This window comes from Equus caballus, chromosome 13 (assembly GCF_041296265.1).
Source record: "Equus caballus isolate H_3958 breed thoroughbred chromosome 13, TB-T2T, whole genome shotgun sequence".
NCBI classification, from domain to species: Eukaryota; Metazoa; Chordata; class Mammalia; order Perissodactyla; family Equidae; genus Equus; species Equus caballus.
The window spans coordinates 4,045,098-4,065,735 of NC_091696.1; the positions used below are offsets into that span (position 1 = coordinate 4,045,098).

Genomic DNA, 20,638 nt, shown 5'->3' on the forward strand with positions numbered 1-20,638 from the left:
GAAATTATTAAAAGCAGGATCTCCAAAGAAGGCTGTGTGAACCTGATGGTTGATGTTTGAGATGTAAATATCAAACCCTTTAAAAATGTCTGCCTTCATTGGTAGAGTATATCTCTTACTATACCAAATATACATACCAAAACATAACTGGGATATTTTTTGCTTACATTTCTTACTGATTGGGGTGCACAGTTTTATAAACCATATGATTAAAATTCCAGCCAAGGTATTTGATTTCCTAAATCAGTTCCTGAATATCTGGAAGCACAACCAGGTTCTGATGTTTGCAGCAAAGCCTAGTTTTAATGAGTTCTGCCTGATCGGAGCACAGCTAAGAACCTGGATGCTGGGTTCTCTTTAATTAATTAAAGCTCATTAATTTGGCCGTGGAAGAAGCCCTCTCTAAGCTTATTTTATATATAAGACTAATAAGCTTGGTGATTTGGTTTCAAGTCAACAAGAAAGTAGAAGGGGAGAGGGGCTATTAATGATGGTAGGATGGTCACAGGAAAAGTGACAACTGTCCGCAAAGCAAAAGGTAGAAACTGTTTTATAAACTCAGGGCTCCAGTGTGCCTGTTTGGTAGCTGCACGGAACTTTCAGCTCCTGTTAGGGTCTGAGTGGGTCACCATATTATGACAGTATAATAAGTTGTTGAATAATGTGAGTCCAGGACAGTGTTGAGAATTTCCCGTCCCCTTGTCTTAACACAGGAAAGTGTATAATACAAGAATGATTTTTTTTTTAAATCAGAAATGGTGGGAAAAAAGGTTTTGGTGCTTAAAATAGCAACACTTAGTTATCTGGGAAACATTTTCCTGTACACCAATTTCCCAAAAGTTGTAGATTGCTGAGATTTTGTTTTATTTTTAGCCTTCCTGGATATTGTAGTTTTGTTGGTTCCTTTATTACTTCTGAAAATATTTACAGGTATCAATATCGCATTACTTCATTGATCCGTTAATTCAACATAGTGAAGTATTTTTGCAAAGAAAAATTGTGAGCTGGTAGAGTTTTGTTTCTGTTTATACTGCTAAGATGAACCAGGAGCAATGTAAAATTTCGTAGTGCTTACAGCAACTCTGTTCTTGGAATATATTTCTTCTACATGTGTGTGAAAGAGAGATTAGAAATCTCAGGTTTTTAATAGATGAAATGGTCGTTAAGCTAGCCCTGATTTTTATCACGGTGTACAAATCCTCGTAGTATGAAATGTCTGTCATCTTTGTTACCAGTTTTCTGGTTTACCTTCTTCCTCCACTTGTTGTCACGTTCTCCCAGACGGCAAATACAAAAACGATCCCAGTACCCGATTCTTCGCACGTCCCACCGCTTCCTGCATTGTTCTTCTCTCATCCCCTCTGTTTCTGAAACTTGTGCTTTCTTCGTGGTTTTTTTTCCTTGGTCAGTCACGTTCTGGAGAGTAGTAATCTTCGAAGAGGAAATACTTCATTTAGTGTCCCAGCTCTCCTGTGCTAGGGGACCTGGAGAGCTCTGGAGGTCCCTCGAAGCCTCTTAGAAAAGCAGGTGTTGGTGTTGGGCGGTGAATCTCACAGACGTCCCTAGCAAAATGGAGTCTTCGCTGTTTCCTTCTAGGCCAACCGTGTAGTCTTCGGGCTCCAGAGTCTAGTTACTTGTTGGTCTGTGTAGTTTCCATCCTGCTGCTCGGCCTTAGCATCACGTAGTGGCTGAGCTGCGTGTATTATGGCCTTACTGAAATGCAGCAAGATATCGTCGTCCGCCTAAGTTGTAAACATCTTTGTTTAGAATTTAGAGTGTGAGCTAGCTTAGCTATGGACTCTCATCCACTGGGCATGTGTCTCCTGTGAAATCCCCTGAGAAACCCCACTTGGTTTTGAGGGGATCGTTAGTTTAGGGCTGATTACTTTCATTTCTGTGTCGTTTATCTTTCAAGTGTTTCAGGTTTTAAATAAAAACTGTCCGTTTTATTGCCCTTCACCTTTTCCTGGCTACGAGGTGTGACATCTTGCTCTGCCGTGTCCCTCCCTTCTGCCCAGCCGCCCCCCGCCTGGCGCACACTGCGCGCAATGCCTTGCTGTGCTAACTTGTGGCAGAGGTGACGGTTGCCCTTTGGTAACGTGGAGCTAGTCTGTGCATTGTCGCTGTCTACACGCATCAGCTCTTATTTCTGAATTTGGCTTTTTTGCAGGTCCCTAGCTGTTGGTAGTAAGTCCGGTTATAAATTTTTCTCCCTTTCTTCTGTGGATAAGCTGGAACAGATCTATGAATGCAGTAAGTGTTTGCTTTATTTTTCCCCCTTCTTAAACAAAATAGACAAGTTATCCTTGCATTGGAATGTGGTTAATGTCCAAATGCCCCTTGACCGACGCCCTTCTTTCACCTCGGTCCCACCGAGCGGGGCCGAGAGAGAGCAGTTCCTCTGTGTTCTCCCAGGTGTCTTTCTGTGCCTCTGCATACTTAGAAATGTCCCTAGAGAAATACTTGTTTTATGGGTTGTCTTTTCAATACGTGACATCATACTGTGTGTATTATTGCGTAATTTCTCCTCTTTGTTAATGCCCTTTAAACCATTTAGGTTTCTGTCATAAAGGGCTTCCAGAAAATTGAAAATTTTACAGCCCCGTGGGAATGATTGGTTCAGTTGTCACTGTGTGGCATTTGAGCCCCTGACGTGTCAGAGGCGGGGTGGAGCTGCAGAGGGGTCGTGGACTTAACTTCTGGCACAGCCACTGTTGTGTGACGTCACATAGAGTACCTCATCTCTGGACCTCAGCTTCTGGGTTTTCTCGTGTGCGTGTGCGCATGTGTGTACAGTAGTGCCTGCTGAACAGAGACCTCCCCCAGGGAGTATGTAATGGAAAGCATTTGGGTTCTTCCCGCATACGTGTGAAGATATACTTTTGTTTTTGTGTGTATGGCTTTGTTTTGTTTTATATAAATGAGTTTGTAATATGTTTTGTTGTTTATTTTTATATTTAGAAACACAGCTGTTCCCTTAATTAAGGTAACTGTAGATTTCCATGTGGTTGTGAGAAATGATACAGATCCCTTGTACCCTTCTCCCAGTTTCCCACACAGGCCACATTTTGCAAAACTGTCATCCAGTATCACCACCAGGGTAGCGGCATTGGTGTCATCCCTGTCTCCATCCCGTTGTGCCCTGTTTTACTAGTAGTGCGTGTGTGTGTGTAACTTCTCTACAGTCTTAACACCCATGCAGATTCTTGTTTCCACCACAACCGAGACCCTGGCCAGTCCCACACTCCAGGGGCGTTCCTGTTGCCCTTTTATAACCACACCTGCCTCTCCCAGCCCCAGCCCAGATCCCTGACAGCCACTAATGGGCCTCCCGGTCCTAAAATGTTGTCATTTCAGCGATGCTATGTGAGTGGAAGTATGTAACCTTTGGGATTGCTTTCTTTAGCCAGCATAAAATACCCTGGAAATTCATGCAAACTGTTGTGTGTCGATAGTTCATTCCGTTTTACTGAGCAGTATTCCACGATACGGATGTACCGAGGTTTGTTTAAACGTTCACCTGGTAAAGGGGGTCTGGGCTGATTCCAGTCTGGGGCTGTTGCCAGTAAAGCTGCCGTGAACATTCATATACAGCGCTTGTGTGGGCTGATTTCGTTTCTCTGGGATGAATGTCACAGAGTGCGATTGTGGGTCACATGGTAGCTGTATGTTTGTTGTTTTAAGAAACTACCGAACTGTTTTCCAGGGTGACTGTGCCATTTTACATTCCCACCAGTACTGTTTGAGTGATCCACTTCCTCTGCAGCCTGGCCAGCATTTGGTGTTATCACAGGTTTCTTAATCCATTCTAATAGATGTGTGCAGTGCTATCTCGTTGTGATTTTAATTTGTATTTCTGTAATGACTAACAATGTTGAACATCTTTCTATGTGCTTATTTGCCATCTGCGTATTCTCTTCGGTGGAATGACTGTTCTTGTGTTTGCCCGCTTTCTAATCGTGATTTGTTTTTTTTAATGTTGAGTTTTGAGCGTTCTGTATATGTTTGAACATTCGTCCTTTGTCAGATGTGTGGTTGGTGAATGTTTCTCTGTGTGTGATGAGCAGCCCGGAAGCTTGCCCAGGGCCCTGACCTGAGTTAGGAATCCTTGTTATGGAGAATTGAGGAGTTCAGTGTTCACAGTGGATTTGTTGTGATTAGTGACACTGGGGGATGGATTCAGGGGAGATTGGCTACTTATCATTTTCATCATCTTCGTGAGTGTGCAGTTTGGGGGCGTTGGGTTTCCTCCTTATTACCAAGACCAGGACCTCCTTCCTGGGTGTTCCAGCGTTATCAACTTTGCTGTCACTGTGGTTTGGTGTTCCATTTTGGAATTCTGCTTACCCATTAATATCTCCTAAGGATGGGGAGGTTCAGTGAATTAATGTGAATAGACATCTGTTATTCACTCTTAGTTCCAGTCACTCCGTAAACATTGATTGAGGACCTGTCGTGTGACAGCCTTGTTCTGGTCGTGGAGATGCTGGAATGACAGAGTTCCTGCTCTCATGACACGCTTAAATGGAGGAAGACAGAGCAAGTAAATATATTGGTGTCGGATGTTAGTCTGGGGACACAATGACAAGCAAGCACAGACATAAGTATCACCTCCCCCCCCATTAACAAAAGATGAAGACACCAGGAGAAAAGTTGTCTCTTTGTGCCAGTGACTTGGAATTGTGGACTTCTTGTGGCCCCCCAGGGGTCCCAGGTGTTTGGAGCCCCAGGCCCTGCCTCGGGCGTTGGGTCCTCTGCCTGCTCTCTTGAGGTGCGCCTTCCGGGGGCCCCCTTGCCTCCGTCTGGCTGCCTTCCCCGAGGCCCCTGTGTGTCCTTGTAGGGAGTTGTCAGGACCCGTGGCTGCTGCCGCCGCTGCCTTAGATTTTACTCCTTTTTATCCTCAGGCTTGCCTCCTGACGCTTACTAACTCTCCCAAAAGCCTTTCTTCTGGTGTGTGGCTGGAAGGTGTGGTCTGGGTGATAAAATGGCTGTCAACTGTTCTGCTTGCTAATCTCAAGTGGGTGTCAGGTTTCTGAGTCTCCACACTGGCTGCCTTCCCTTGATCCCACACAGGAGTCTTCCCTACGGGGAATTCCTTCAAAGAGGGCCAGCTGATCTCTGGAAAAAGGACTCCGTGGGGCCTTTATGAATGACTGAAACCTTTGTTAAATCTCCCTCCAGACGAGGCCCGGAAGTGTGCTGTGAAGTTGTTGCTGCAGTGGCTGGAGTCATCTGTTTTGAAATCCACAGGAATTTGCCCCCTATTTGGAGACCCAGTGCTTAGAAAGGGTGTAGGAATACCAAAACCTGGTCTTTATTCTCCCTCAGATCGATCGGTTTAATGACTAGTCTGTTTCCTTGAAGTTTACTGGTTTTTGGTGCCTCATTTTCAATGGTTTTTGATGGAACAAAAGGTGATGTCCTGATAGCGGTGTTAAAACAGGAGGTATTTACTAACCCACGTGGTAAGGTGGCACATAGATTGCTTTGTTCTTCTTAATGAACCTTGGCTCTTAAAAATAGGTGGTGAAGTGGACAAAGCACTTTTCGAGGATTGAGCCTTTAACCTGGAGCTGTTACAGTCTTGCTCCTGGAACGTTATCCACCTTTCCTCTTTCACCTGCTTTCATTGAGTGGATAACAGATTGTGTCTTAGAAAACAGCTGAGCTACCAAGTCAGGCTTGCTTTCTGGCTTTTTCTGCACACAGACTCAAAGCAGAGAGCAATCCTGATGCCCCGGTCCTTGGCCCAGGCTCAGGATCGGCTTGTCCCTCGTACCTCCCAGCCCTCCGCCATAGTCAGATCTCTGCTCGGTCACTGTTGCTCTCGTGACAGAAAGGAGGAGCCAGAGCTGGTCTGGGGAAGAGCAAGGTTGACATTTGCTCGTTCTTCTTTTGTTTATTTAAACAGAAAAAATCCTTTGCCCAGCAGCAGTGGAAGATTTTTTTTTTTTTCTATCGATATTGTAATTTCAAACTTAATGGAAACTTGCAAGAACCCCCAGTGCTTTCCTGTTGTTTGTGTGCCCTGTTTGTTTTATCATTCTCTCCTGTGTCCTCTGTTTGAAGATACGTAATGTGCAATTACGCGGTCTCTCTCCCTGAAATAGTACTGCAACAAAACCCTACATTGTTAGGGAAAATAAATAAAGGTTATAGATTTATCATTTATAAAATATCACAGAAGTTTAGAAGGAAAAGTTGGCTTTTCAGATTTTACATTGTGTACTTTGCGTTTTAAAAGTTTCTGAGCCAGGAAAACATAGTTCGTGAGGCATTCAGTTGTGAAACTAACCATGAGCTGACCTTCCTTACCTTAGCAAAAGGGGCCAGAGCTGCTTGAAGGACAGAAATGCCCCATAGACACATCGCACCTTTTATCAAGACTTTACAGGCCGTCATCTGCAGCTTAAGGTCTGAGAGATGTCCAGACCGTGCGCTGGTGGGATTGTGAACTTCAGTGAGGTTTATGGGAGTGACTCGTGCCAGGAGAAACTCCGGGAGCCGCTCTCTGCCTGAATCAGGTGTAGTGGGAGATGGGGCGCTCGGCCCGCCTCTCTCTGGAGCTCCAGGCTCCGGCAGACGGCCTTGTTTGGAAGCGTGTCCTCTCGGTTGTCTCATGGCTTTGTTCTCCCCTTGTCCCACTGGAGAAGTGCATCGTCTCCAGCTCTCATTAGCGCCAGCTGAAGCAGAACTGCATGCTTCCTTGAATCACATAATTTGTTTCTTGAATTACATTTTGGGTAGGCAATCTCTAGGAAGAAGGTTTGGCAGAAACTGGCAGAGGCCATCTAGAATAGGCCGTGAGAGCGAGGCCTTAGACAGCGAGGGCACTGAAGTTTACGTTCCAGCTTTCCTCCTGGTCAGCCTGAGTGCTCCCTGGCGCTGGTGTCTTGGCGGGAGGCCACCTTGAATAATTACAGACGAGCAGCCTTGTTTCTCATGCTTTGCGTTTGATTGCAGCAGCCTTAGTTATCAGCCTCATTAGTCATGTGCCATTATTTCGTGGGAGGGGCAGGCTGTGTGGACTTGAGTTTAGTGGGTAGTGACTACTCTCGGTCTCTGGGTTCCGTGTGTGCTTCTGTGTTTAAAGTTCTCTTGGGAGTGAGGTGTACTCCAACAGTGGTAAAGAGCTTCTTGAAATAACACGGTAGAAAAATAACCAACCCAAACCACTAACAGTGTCTATGATAAGTCTTTATGAAAGGCGTATTCCTAAAAAGCTCTAGGCAAGTTGGCTCCTAGGACTTATGGGAACTCTGAAGTGCATCCTTTTGTGTTGTTATCACTTCTTAAGTAGTGACAAAAATGTGTGGGTGACGGTGTGGTGGTTCATCTGCCTCCTACCCTGGGCCTGGGCTTTCTTCTGGCTCCTGGCTCCTGGCTCCTGTGGAAATCTGATAAGAGTTACAGATGTTTCCCGCAGAAAACCCAGGGTTTAGTATATGATTTCGGCAGTTTGGGAGACCCCATGCAGCTCACGTGTGTGTGCGCTAGCATCCAGGGCCTCGTGGTCTCTGGAAAGATCTCAGTGTGGTCCCACCCTGACACCTAGTTTCTGCCCCGTCTCTGTCACCTGTTTCCTCACAGGTGCACACCTCAGTATTTAAAGTCCCTGCCACCCAGTGCTTCTTACATCAGATCTGAATATATTGGCCAAAATTCAGATTTCAGCAAGAGTCTACCTGTGTGTGTGTATGTGTTTTTAACAGCTTTTTTTGAGATGTAATTTATATGCCATAAAAATCACCTGTTTTAAGTGTACACTTCAGTGGGTTTTAGTATATTGACTGAGCTGTACAACCTACCATAATCTGATTTGAAAACATTTTTATCATTTCCAAAAGAAGCCGAGTCCATTAGCAGTCACTCCCCACTTTCCTCGACGCGCCTCAGCTCTGGGCAGCCGCTAATCTCCCCTCTGCCTGTGTGGACCTGTCTCTGGGCGGTTCAGATAAACACCGCCGCATGTGGCCGGCTTTGTTCACTTAGAGTGTTGGAGCACGTATCAGGACTTCCTCTCTGTTTGTTGCTCGGCAATATCACAACATGGATGTCCCAAGTTTTGTCAGTGGACGTTCGGGTCTTTTCCTCTTTGGGGCTGTGTGGCTAGTGCTGCTGTGAACGTTTGTGTCCAGGTTACTGTGTGGACACCTGTTTTCACCGCCCTTGAGTAGACAGGTACCCCAGGGGTGGGCGTGCTGGCTGGGCGTCTTTGTGTTGCCCACTTGTGAGTACAGCTGTCAGAGAAATTCCTGGAGTTGGCAAGATACAGTGGACAGATAAACACTGTAAACTTGCCAGATTCTGCCAGGGGGCCCTGAAAGCAGGTAGTGTTCTTTGCCAGTGCCAGTTGTGCGTCCGTGCTGCCCCCGGCACTAGGCGGTAGCAAGCGTTTGAATATTTACACGGGTGAGATAAAAACACGTGCGTTCGCCTTTTTTGCATTTCCTAAATCATAGCTGAAATGGAACTCTTTTTTTCATGTAGTCGTTGGCTTTTTTTTTAACTGCTTCCTTCTTTCCTTTGCCTGCTTTTCTATTAGATCGTTTGTCTCTTTCTGACTTCTAGCAAATTAGCTGTTTGTCGTGAATTGCAGATATGTCTTCTGGATTGCCGTTCGCCTTGCGACCTTGTTTGTGGTCTGGTTGCTGTCTGAATCCTTGAGTGTTGTGTGTTCAGATGCACCTGTCCGCTCCTGTGGGGCTTCTGAGTGCAGGAGCTGCTTCCTGTGCCGGGTGATAGAATGTTCTGGGGTTTTCCTCTCTTCTTTGTTGTGTCTACAGTAAATGCTTGATCTACCTGGAATGGTTTTGATGTAAGACATCTCCCACTGTTATTCATAAGCTGGAAAAGATATTTTGCTACGTCCTTCTTTCTTTAGATGGATGTACTGAAGTGCTTAGGGGTGAGTGTCAAGATGATGAGCTGCTCTTTTTTAACTTCGGAAAAGAAAAAAACGGTTGAAACTCAGAGGCAACAAGTTAGTATTTGTTAAACCTAGGTGTTGAGTATGTGGAGGTTCCCTCTACTGTTCTCTTTGATGAATATTTGCAGTAAAAATAGCTATGCTGCGACTACCTTCCCTCCTCCCCGTTTTTAAAATTTTAAAAGAAATCTCATCTGCTCTTTTTTTCATTAAAACTAAAAACAAGGGGCCAGCCCTGTGGCGCAGCGGTTAAGTTCTCACGTTTCACTTCTCAGCGGCCCGGGGTTCGCCAGTTCGGATCCTGCGTGCGGACATGGCACCGCTTGCCACGCCATGCTGTGGTAGGCGTCCCACATATAAAGTAGAGGAAGATGGGCACGATGTTAGCTCAGGGCCAGTCTTCCTCAGTCAGAAGAGGAGGACTGCCAGTAGTTAGCTCAGGGCTCATCTTCCTCCAAAAAAAAAAAAAAACTAAAAACTAAATTTTCAAACTTATAGTTAGGTGGAAAAGATAAGCATAACCCATTAGTTTTTCACTTTCTCTACACTTGCATTAAGCAAATGAATAATATATTATTATTATATTAATATTATTATATATTATTATATAATAATTATGTTAATAATAATCTCTTTTTCCGCCATTTTATTAAGGGAAATTTTCAAACACACAGGAAAGTTGAAAGTACTTTACAGCTAACAGCCCTGAATCCGCCACTGAGGGTCTGTCCTTGACGTTTCACTGTACTCATCCTCGCACACGTCCGTGCATCAGCCCGTCTTCTTTTGTGTGTCTGCCTTGCACAGTACGTGGCGGACGTCAGCACATGTTCCCTTAGCTGCTTCAGCGTGAATATTACTAACTAGAGTTGAGTGTTTTCATTCTTTTCTCTTCGGGTAATATTTACATACAACGGAATGTACAGTCTTAAGTAAACATTCTGTGTTTGACACATGCATACATCTGTGTGACCTGAACCCCTATCAAGGTTCACCATCACTCCAGAAAGTTCCTCATACTCTCCCGCCATTGGTCTCCGCTCTCTCACCGCCTCAGAGGCAAAGCAGTGTTCTGGGTTTTTCTACTGAAGCTTGTTTTGCCTGTTCTTGACCATCATATAAATGCAGCATGTGCTCTAGATAAGGTTTCTGTCACTCGGGGTAGTGTTTTTGAGATTTACCCCTATTGTCACGTGTCTCAGTTGCCCAGTTCATGAATATGTGGCAGTTGGTCCTTTCTCCTGTTGATGGCCATCTGGCTTTTCCCGGTCTTTGGCTGTTATGAGTAAATGTGAACATCCTTGTACAGATCTTCTGGTGGGCTCCCGTTTTCATTTATCTTAGGTCAACATCTAGGAGTGGAGCGTGTGCTTTGTTTTATAAGGAACTGTCAGAGTTTCCTAAGTGGCTATCCCAGTGTGTGTTCCCACCAGTGCCGTATGGGACAGGCTGGCTGCTCTGCGTCCTCACCAGCATTTGGTGCGGCCAGTCTTTGTCATGTTGGCCATTCTGATGTGTGTATCCTGATAGCTCACTGTGGCTTTAATCTGAATTTCCCTCATGACTAATGATGTTGGGCACTTCCGTGTCCTTGTTGTCCATTTGTAGATCTTGTGTGAAATGTCTGTTCAGACCTTTGTCCTTTTTTAAATTTGGTTGTCTTTTTATTATTGACTTGTCAGAGTTCTTTAAATATTCTGGATACCAGCCGTTTGTCAGATAAGTTTTGTGAATATTTTTTTCTTAGTCTGTGACTTGTCTTGGCTTTTGAGCAAACATTTTGAATTTTGATGAAGTCTGATTTATCCATTTTTTTCATTTATGATTTCTGCTTTCTGTGTTTTTTCTGAGAAACCTTTGCCTACCGTCAAGCTGTAAAGCTATTTTCCAATGTTTTCTTTGAAAGCTTTAATTTTAAAATGTCTAGTTTAATAGTACATCTCAAGTTAATTTTGGTGTATGGTGTGAGGTATAAGTCAAGGCTATTTTTTTTTCTGATGGATTCTTCTTGTTCTACCATCTGTCAAAAAGATTTTTCTTCCCTCATTGGCTTGCTTTGGTGCCTAAAAACAATCCTGGAAGAGTGGGTCTGTTTCTGCTCTTTATTCTTCTCCATTGATCTGTTTGTCAGTCCATATCAGTAAAACACTGTCTGATTTACCGTAGCTTTATGTACTAAGTTTGAAATAACGTGGTGTAAGCCCTTCAACTTTGTTCTTTTTCGAGATAGCCTTGGATGTTCTAGATCCTTTGCCTTTCTGATTGTAAAATCAGTTTGTCATTGTCTACAAGAAACGTCTGCTGGGATTATGCTGGGCATTGCACTGGACCCAGAGATGAATTTGAGGGGAATTGCTGTCTTGACAATGTTGAATATTCTAATCCATGAACATGATATATTTCTCTATTTATATAGATTGTCTTTAATTTCTCCTAGTAATATTGTGTGGCTTTTGGTATGACGATCTTAGATCTTTTCTTACACTTATTACTAATATTTTGGTTTTTGACAGTGTTGTAAATGGAATTTTTTTCATTTCATTTTCCAGTTTGTTGCTAGTCTATAAAAATTTCTGTATTTTAAGCTTATATCCTGTGACTTTGCTAAATCATTAGTTCTAATAGTTGCTTTGTAAATTCCTTAAGATTGCAATAGAGACAGTTTGACATCTTTCTGGTCCTTGTGCTTTTTATTTCATTTTCTTGTCTTATTGCAATGTGTAAGACCTCCAGTACAGAGTGAAGAGAGTGAGCATCCTTGCCCTGTTTCCAGTCTTAAAGGGAAGACTTCATTATTTTCGCTATTAAGTATGATGTTAGCTCTAGATTTCTGATAAATGTCCTTTCAATTGAAGGAGTTTCTTCCTATTTTTAGGTTTCTAAGTTTTCACCAAGGATAAGCATTGAATTTTGTCATGCTTTTTCTGCATCTGTTGTATAGATATGATTTTTCTCCTGACTGGTTGAATTTGAATTTATTACCACAACATCATATGGAAACTCACCAGTGCCTACACATGTTTCCTACAGTGGTCCTACATGTTTCCAATAACTGTATTTGCTTATCTCCGAGGTGATTGTTTCCTACTGTTTTCACTTTTTAAACCTCCTGCCTCTGGGCCCCTCAAAGCTAATAACCACTCCTCATGCCTCAGAGAGAAACTGATACTTTGAGTGGGGAATCCCTTACCTTTCCTCCTTCAAATGACCAACCCACCTGCATCTGCACCATCTTCTCCTTTCCCTCCCGTTCAAATGGGGAGAAGGAGATTTCATCCTATTGAAGACCAGTCCTACTGGATGCCGTCGTCTTCCAGTTTGTTAAGTGGCTTGTTCCCTCAGCTAGCCTGCGTCTCCTGCGGTGTCAGTCTCGCCATCAGTGTATCTAGGAGCCTGTGTATTTCAAAGCAGAAATTTCCCTTGACCCTACAGATCTTACGTTTGACCGTACTTATGAGCACGCATGGCCCCCAGCTCCTCCCTGCATTTCTGCATCTCTCATAACACAACTTCTGCTCAGCGCCCACACTCTTCTTCCCTTGCTTACCTCCCTGTCACATTCATTCTGCCTCCACCTCGCCAGCGGAATTGGTCAGGGTCTCCCAAGCAACGTATGCTTTCCCTCACAGGTGGAAGGTAAACAAACACGTGGACGAGGAAAACAGATCAGTGGTCACCAGAGGAGGAGGGAGAAAGGGGTAAAGGGGCGCGTATGTATGGTGACGGACGAAAACTGGGCTGTTAGGGGAGCAGGATGCAGTCTGTACAGAAGCTGATATATGATGATGTACACCTGAAATTACACAATGTTATAAACAACATGACCTCAATAAAATGATTTTTAAAATCTGAATTGGTCAAGGTCTCCAGATGGCGTCCATGTTACCAGGTTCGGTGGATGTTCTCGTCTCAGCTGAGCCCCCAGCAGCACTGGACACAGGTGACCACTTGTCTCTTCCTCAGACACTCTCTCCTGCTGGCTTCCAGGTCACGTGGTCCTGGTTTTCCCCTCTTACTCAGTCTCCTTTGCTGGCCCTCCTTTGCCCGACCTGGAAGTGCGAGTGCCCCCCAGAGCCCTGGGCCCATTTCTCTTCAGCCTCGGCCCCATGGTGGCCGGCCCTTGGTCATCTTCACCACTCAGTGTGTCGTCCTGCCTGGAGCAGACTCTAGTGGGCACGTGATGACGTGTGGAAGGAGTGAAGTGAATAAGTACAGTTGTATCAAACGACGCAGGGGGCATCTGTCCTTGAAGAACATGCAGTGGCTTCTGCGGCGTGGTAGTTCTGTTCTGTAAAGCTGCCGTGGACGCTGAGTTAGCGAATCCTGACCATTGCTCCTGGGCTTGGGTTCCGGTGAGCCTCTGCTCACGGCGTTTGCATCGAGTCATGAATGCGTGACCTTGTTTTCCATGTGTTCCTGTTTAAAGGCATCTTATTTAACACACAGTGTTGATTCGTCCGTGGTGAACGCTCAGCGGCAGCGCTGTAACTCATGCTGAAGGAAGCTGATCTGACGCGCACCATCTCTGGCGCACGTCGCAGCCTTCGAGCACTTAGAGCACGAGCTGGCACCTCAGCACTCTGGTTGGGGGCCGTTTTAAACTGTGAAGTCACCAACCAAGAGCACAAAAATGCAAAAACTAGACCACGAGAAGGACAGCTGTTTACAGTATGAGAGCAGAAGCAAGAAGGCAGAGTGTCACCTGGTTCCGCCTCAGCTGGGAGCTGCGTCCGGCAGCTCCAGCCCTTCACCGCTCCCTGTGCGTCCGTGGATCACTGTAAACGCACCGCAGCTGTTCGCTTCAGAGATTGCCAGTGAACACCAGCAACCAGGCAGGTTCGCAATAAAGAATCTGTGAATGACGAGGATCGGCTGTATTTGGAAGAAGGTTCTTTTTACCGCTGATTAACTGATGGGGGCAGTGAATTTAAATAAAGTTTACTTGTTTAATGAAAATTCGGTTTTGCATATGTGTGATCCCTTCAGTACATCCCCGTCCTAGAATTAATAAAGCTGGAAGGCCGGCTCTGATTCCACGATTGAGGAAGTCGGTCCCAGGTCTCATAACTAGTCAACAGCGGTGCCAAGGCGAGAGTCTGATTGTCAGGCTGTGGTTTCCCGGTCCCCGGGGCGTCCCCGCTGCTCACCAAGGTGTGTGGCGCCGTGCGCTCACCCGGGCCGGTGTGAGGAGGAGCACAGTTGAACCTGCCAAGGCCAACTTCGCTACCCAATGTCGCCCCCCGCGGTCATTTCACTTCACCACTGAAACAGAATATCACGGTGAGATTAGCCCATTTTTTAGATATGACCCAATTCAAGAGATTATTGGGGGTTTTTTGTTTTTTTACTGGTGTTTTGAAGAGTTTGGGAAATACCCAAAATCGAATCACGAGGTCCATTTTCAGTCACCCAACAAATGTGTAGTTAGCTCCTCTAATGCCAGGCGGTGCCAGATCTGGGGTACAGTGTGAACAGGCAGACACGTGCCTTGTCCTTGGACCCTGGGCCTGGCAGGGACACCACTGTGGAACAGTTGTCCAGATCACCAGAGATAACGTGATAACTGCCACAATGAGCAGGGAATGCGATTGATTAAGGGCACCGCAGACAGTTATTGAATCTTAAAGAAAGAATGAGGTAAGCGGAAAGGGGGAGCCTGAAGAGTGACACGTTGGACAGTGATGGAGAAAGGGCCCTCTTCCCGCCAGACCAGAGTGGCCAGCTGCCTTGGAGAAACGGGGCTGCGGCCTGGGGCACAGCCCTGGAGACCATCCGCCGGGCTCCTGATCCGCCAGGCCCGCTGCTCACCAGGCAGGCTTCTGGTCATAATCTGGTATCCCCGTCGACTTCCTGAGGGAAGGCGGGACTGATCAAAGAACATGAGTGTCTGGTCCTGCGGGAAGTTGTTTTTACTGCAGTAATCAACATTCCAGGGCTACGTATCGTCTCTTCTGGGTTTGCTTGGCCTGTGTTTGAGCACTGCCGTGGGCTGGGCAGTGTGCCGCGCGAGACACGTCAGTCAGTCAGAACGGGCCAGGATCCCTCCGTCGTGTGCTCCGGGCTCACTCTGACTGCCCGCTTCCGTTGCGGGTCGGGTCCTGGGAGGGCCTGGCGGCTCTCAGATGCTGCCAGGCTGGGAAGCTTTGGGCTTGCACCTGTTATTTTTGGAGAAAGGTTAGTTTGCTGTGCGGGAAAGAGGAGCGGTAATGTCTGTGTCACAGTGACCATGAATAAACTACTGTGAGAGCTCAGACTCCTGCCCTTGATTTCACTGCCTGACCAGTCTAAGTGACAGCGGAATCTTAGAGTTGTTCTCTGCACGTGTGTGTTCTGTCGCTTTGGATGTGACTCTTTGCCCAGCACCCAGCATGTTAGCGCCTGCGCTGTGCTGAGCACAGGAGGCTATCAGATCCACCTTGGAGTGACTGACCCATGCGTTTTCCCGCAGCTGATGTGTGTCTTCATACAGGGGGTTCTTATCACAGTGGAAACTTTGCTAGAACTTCCCGGCCCCCAGGGCTGTAACGTCTGGTTGTCTCTGTCCTCTGTGCCCCACTCAGATCCAGGTAGAGAGAGTGTGGCCTCCACAGCTAATGGTGGTGTGATTAGTGAATGGGGGCACACTTGACACACCTGGCACCACTGACTTCCTGTAGCACGGGTGGAGACAGGCTGCATGTGGAAATCGTCTAGATTCTTGCCTCTTGATTTCCCTACATTCCAGAATCCTCTCTACTCCTAGATCTGAACTTACCCCAGGGAATTATTCGTAAACCAAAGGGAGGACTCAGGAGAGCGGAGCGTGTGTAGACGGCAGTGGAGATGGGGTGAAGGGAAGGAGCAGCTGAGGAGGGTGTGCTGCGTCTGCTCCTTTCTGTGCAAGACGCTGTACACACAGCGTTTCTAATCCGCAGTCTCTGAGGAGGGGTGTCCCCGCTTTCGGTGGGAGCAGGGCTCATGGGCGTAGAGTGCTGACTGTGGGCTGTCCTCCATAATTCCCTCCTCACAGTACCATGGAGTAGCTGTGATCCCCATTTTACACACAAGGAAAGCGAGACTAGAACGATCAGGAGACTCAAAGACTGTGCGGGGGCCCGTCCTCTGTCAGCTGCTGTTGTTAGGGCCAGGGATCCAGTTAGGAGCAGAAAGTGAGGCCCCTGTCCCAATGGAGCTCCTGTCCCACCGTATGCACCAGGAGCACCCAGGGAGCACATAACGAAGGGGATTACAGGTGAGGCCGGGGGGCAGTGGAGAGGACGATGCTCGGGAGGAGAGAGGAGGGCCGCCCCTGTTGGACAGAGTGGACCGAGGGCCAGGCCTCTGAGGATGCAGTGCTGGAGCCGAGGGGGCCCTCCACGCAGAATGCAGGGAGACTCTGCGCGTGGTGGCTCGTAAGCATTGGGTTTGACCCTGGTCTGCATGCCCCAGAGCCCCTCTTCATACTTGCCTGTGCTCTGGGAGCGGGCTGCGTCACCAAGCGCCCGCCCTGTAGCCCAGCGGTGCCCTGCTCTCCATAAGTCTACGTTAGACCCTTGTTCGCGTGTGTGAGCGCATGGTGCCTGTTGACGTGGATACATACATATATTTTTTCTTTTCTACTTTCAGCTGATACTGAAGATGTGTGCATCGTAGAAAGACTGTTCTCAAGCAGCTTAGTGGCCATCGTTAGCCTCAAAGCTCCCAGGAAGCTGAAAGTTTGCCACTTTAAGAAAGGAACCGAGATCTGCAACTACAGCTACTCCAACACGATCCTGGCCGTGAAGCTGAACAGGCAGGTGGGTGACGCGCTCGGGGGAGCAGACCTCCAGGTGGGCTCTGTCCCACCCGCGGTGTTTTCAGTCCGGCCGCGACTGTGCCTGCCATCCCAGAGCGTCCTGTGCCTCTAGGACAAAACCAAGGGTCCTTAGCCGGCCGTGTCGCAGCCTTCGGCCCTCTGGCCCCTGTACCTGCTCGCCTTCCCCCGCGTGCCCCGGACTCGCCTCTGTTTCTCTTCTCAGCAGTTTGCGCAGACCGCTCCATTCTGACGAGTGCCCTTAGCCTCTGCCAGACTGTGTCCCGCATCCTTCAAGACACGAGCCTTCTGTCTCTCTATATCCTCATGTTCATCCCAAGAGTCGAATCGCAGTTTATTTACCTGCTTCTCCTTTTATAAACGTTACTTTTAAAAAAATCTGTTAGCATCTTTTCATTTTTTAAACTTTCATTTATTTAACTTTTAATTTAAAATGAAGGACTTACTACTTTTCTGTATGTTCCCCAAAACTCACAAGAATGTCTGGCCCAGAGTATGGACTTGGTGACGAGCCTGTGAGTGTATTTCATGAGGCTGTCACATGGCTTGTGCTTACTCACAAACACGGCGCGGCCCCTGAGGTCCTTCAGCATTTGTGTTTGCAGCGAAGTGTTCTGTGCAGGGAAGTCTCCTCCAGCAGCCCGACGCGGGGCCCACGTGACTCTCTTAGGGACTCTGCAGGGCGGTGGCCGGGGAACGTAGTCCCACGGGAGGCCCCCAACATGGTGGAAACTGGGAATTGACCTGTTAACTGAAGAAGTTGGTTAAAATGGGAAATTAGAAGGTATACCATGTTGAACATTTTTTAACTGTAAAACGTTCAGGTATACGTATACCTACCAGCTGAAGGGGAGCCGCGTGCGTGCCCAGTTGTCCTTCCTGCGTGAAGCATCCCCGTGGGGCGTCAGCTACAAGTGCGCCCCTCGTCTTTAAAATGGAGCAAGAGCTGAGGCTCCTGCAGAGGAATCTGAGTGCAGAAGAAATTGTGCACTTTTTTAAAAACCCCTAGTCTTCTACTTTCCTCTTGCCACCCTGAGTGGACAGCAGCGTTTGAAAGCAGCTCAGGTGTCGCGAGAGCGAAACCGAACAAGCCCCGGGTTCTCAGCTGCAGCTGGCCACCTCCCGTGGCATTGGATTCAGTCGCAGCTGGAAGGAAGTCCTAGCACAGCCGGCAGGACTGGTCGCGGGAGCGGGCCACCAGCTCTGGGCGCCGCTCAGTTGGTGGATGAGGCCAGTGCCCCGGGGTACAGTGTGCGTGGCGCTGGGAGGCCCGCTGCTGTCTGTCCCAGAGTGCGTCTGTGAGGTGGGGAGCGCACATTGTGCCTCGCCCTTCATGTTTGCCCTTCTCTGTTTGCGGTCTCTGTGTTCCAGAGGCTAATAGTGTGCCTGGAGGAGTCCCTCTACATCCACAACATTCGGGACATGAAGGTCCTGCACACCATCAGGGAGACGCCCCCCAACCCTGCAGGTGAGTCGACTGGGAAGGTGTCCTGTCTTTCGGATTCTGCCTCTTCCCGCTGGCCGCGGGCGGGAGGGAGCTGACTCTGCAGGGTCCGCAGATAGAGACAGGTTTTTGAAGTGTTGATCTGAAACCAGGCTGCCTGCCTTCTGCTGCTGCTCTGGTGACCACGAGTCATTGGGCTGGGCGGCTTCCAGTTGTGGGGTTGCTCATCAGTTCCAGGCGAAGGCCTTTGATCTCTTCTTACCATCCCGCTGTCACCGAGGTGGCGGCATAGGGGGTGGAGCGTAGAACCCCGCAGTGCCCCGACCCGGGTTGTGGCAGAGCTCTCTGGTTTCTGCGTTCTCGGTGAGGTGAATGCTGGATTATGTCTGACAGCTAAGACGGAGACCCTCCCCACCTAACTCCGCGTTGTTCTCCTGTGTTGCTCGCAGGCTTATGTGCGCTGTCCATAAACAACGACAACTGCTACCTGGCGTACCCGGGCAGTGCCACCATCGGGGAGGTGCAGGTCTTCGATACCATTAATTTGGTGAGGTTCCTTTTGGACCTGGATTGCTTTTTAAAATGGGCCTTGTTCCAAAAACGAGTGCTGTGGATCCTCTGGCATCCTGCCGTCCTCGGCTCAGCAGTAGGGTTTCCCTGCTTCCTCCTAATGGCAAAGCATCTGGGACAGTCTGCCTCTGGGTGGCTTCCCGTCCCCGCAGTGCTGAGCTCCGCAGTGCGCGTGCCTGGAGGCCTGGCGGAAACAACCCGGCCTTCTGCACACGTTGCTAGCTTCCTTGAAGGTTTTGAGCAGTCTTTCCTTGGACCCCCCACCCCCAGTAAATCAAGTGGGTTTGGTATTGCTGTTAACCGTGCTGGTGTCTTCACCACAGCTAGTTGGCATTTTCAGCCTGATGACCGTGGGGGCATGGGCCCTGGTCTCGCTGCCTGGCGCTCACGGTTTGCTGGTTGACCCTTGCAGAGAGCTGCAAACATGATCCCGGCTCACGACAGTCCTTTAGCAGCGCTGGCCTTCGACGCCAGTGGAACCAAGCTCGCCACTGCTTCTGAGAAGGTGAGTCGGCCGTGGCCCGTGGGAAACTAGTCCCAGGTTCCAGCTGACTCTCAGTTCCGTTCACACAGTCAAGTAACCAGACGAGCTTTTGTATTGACCGGCTCACGGGGAAGCCCAGATAGCAGCCCACTCGTCATGTCGTGAGAGGCGCTGCACGGGGCGGGCTTCCGCGGACGGTCCAGCTAGTGCGGGTTTGTGGCGGGACATGCGGGGACGGAGAGGAGCCGAAGGTGCGCTCATGCCCACGCGCTCGCCCGTGTGCCTCAGGTCGTGGCGCTCACGCGCTATGCTAGAGAAGCGGGGACGCGAACATGCTTCAGTGAATTACCTTCCATTCTTTCTCTAGTTATTTAACAAAGTGTGGTCACACTGTGTGTGGAATTGATCATCCTTTGTTCACTCTGCATGATACTGTATTTCTCTAAGGCTGTACAGGATTCAGTTGTGATTTATTTATTTAAACGTTCCCCCTGGGGGGGTGTCGATATTGTTTCTAATATTTAGAATATATTAGAGTAATATGTTAATAATATGTTCATGTATATTATATAGATAATAGTGTGCTTGTCTTACATAGAAATCTTTTCTGTGCTTCTCTGTTAACTTCAGAGCGTCCAGTGAGCAGAATTTCTGGGTTAGAAGAGTGTGGCCTTTCTCCAGCTCCCCCCCGTGGGACAGAGTGGCTTCGGCGTCCCTTCCGTTAACCCACTTCTCTTCGCCTCTCTGACGCTGAGGGCTCCTCAGTCTCTTCCTCACTCGCCTGCTGCATCTTTGTCTTTTGCTGTTCCACTCTTCTCCCTAAAAACCCCACTCTCGGTCTTCTTTCTCTTGGAGATCTCCGTTCTCCTGGCTTCTTGCTCTCTCCTGAGCCCTGGTGCCTGCTCTTCAGTTGCTCGCTGCCCAGTTTCGCTTTAACTTTCCACATGGGTCTTTGTTCTTGCTTCTCAGACCCAGTTTCTATAGTAATGATCACTTTATGGATCACTTAACATCATGAATTCTGCTAGATCCTCTGTATGCATTGCCTCATTTGATCCCCTCAGCAAGGTAAACATTTTTCCATTTTATGTTGAGGGCTCAGAGAGGTTAAGTAGTTTACCCAGGGTCACCCGGCTGGGCGGTAACAGAGGCTTGGACTCTAACCCTGACTTTGCTTTTAAACACTGTGCTGGGCAATTGCAATATCATCTGTCCTTTTCTTCTCCCTTGGGAGTATTGAAATGGCTGTGAAATTCTATCCCTAGATTAATCAAAGTTTTATCTTTATGTTTTTTTATTAAATCTTAGAAAGGCCCTAACACGCTTTATGGAATTTCAAGGCCAGTAAAAGTACAGTGGATTTTTTTCTGGACTGCAAAGAGCAAACTTCTGATTGCTTTTTAACAGAATCCTCTTAGC

The 20,638-nt window shown here is 47.8% G+C and overlaps 1 protein-coding gene and 1 long non-coding RNA gene across 4 annotated transcripts in view; both read left to right on the top strand.

The window, feature by feature from the left end:
• Positions 1-20,638, top strand: part of WIPI2 (WD repeat domain, phosphoinositide interacting 2) — a 34,322-nt gene that overhangs the window by 4,386 nt on the left and 9,298 nt on the right. For 2 of the 3 annotated variants that reach the window (XM_023655190.2, XM_023655191.2), the window contains exons 2-6: positions 2,171-2,253; positions 16,535-16,704; positions 18,093-18,189; positions 18,615-18,712; positions 19,148-19,240. In XM_023655190.2, the coding sequence (XP_023510958.1) occupies positions 2,171-2,253; positions 16,535-16,704; positions 18,093-18,189; positions 18,615-18,712; positions 19,148-19,240 (541 nt within the window). The remainder of the gene's footprint in view (positions 1-2,170; positions 2,254-16,534; positions 16,705-18,092; positions 18,190-18,614; positions 18,713-19,147; positions 19,241-20,638) is intronic. The other variant, XM_023655192.2, reaches the window with a different exon arrangement.
• On the top strand, positions 12,792-13,885 carry LOC111776175 (uncharacterized). Its single transcript, XR_002812127.2, has 2 exons — positions 12,792-12,869; positions 13,376-13,885. It is a non-coding gene; the product is annotated as an uncharacterized lncRNA (long non-coding RNA).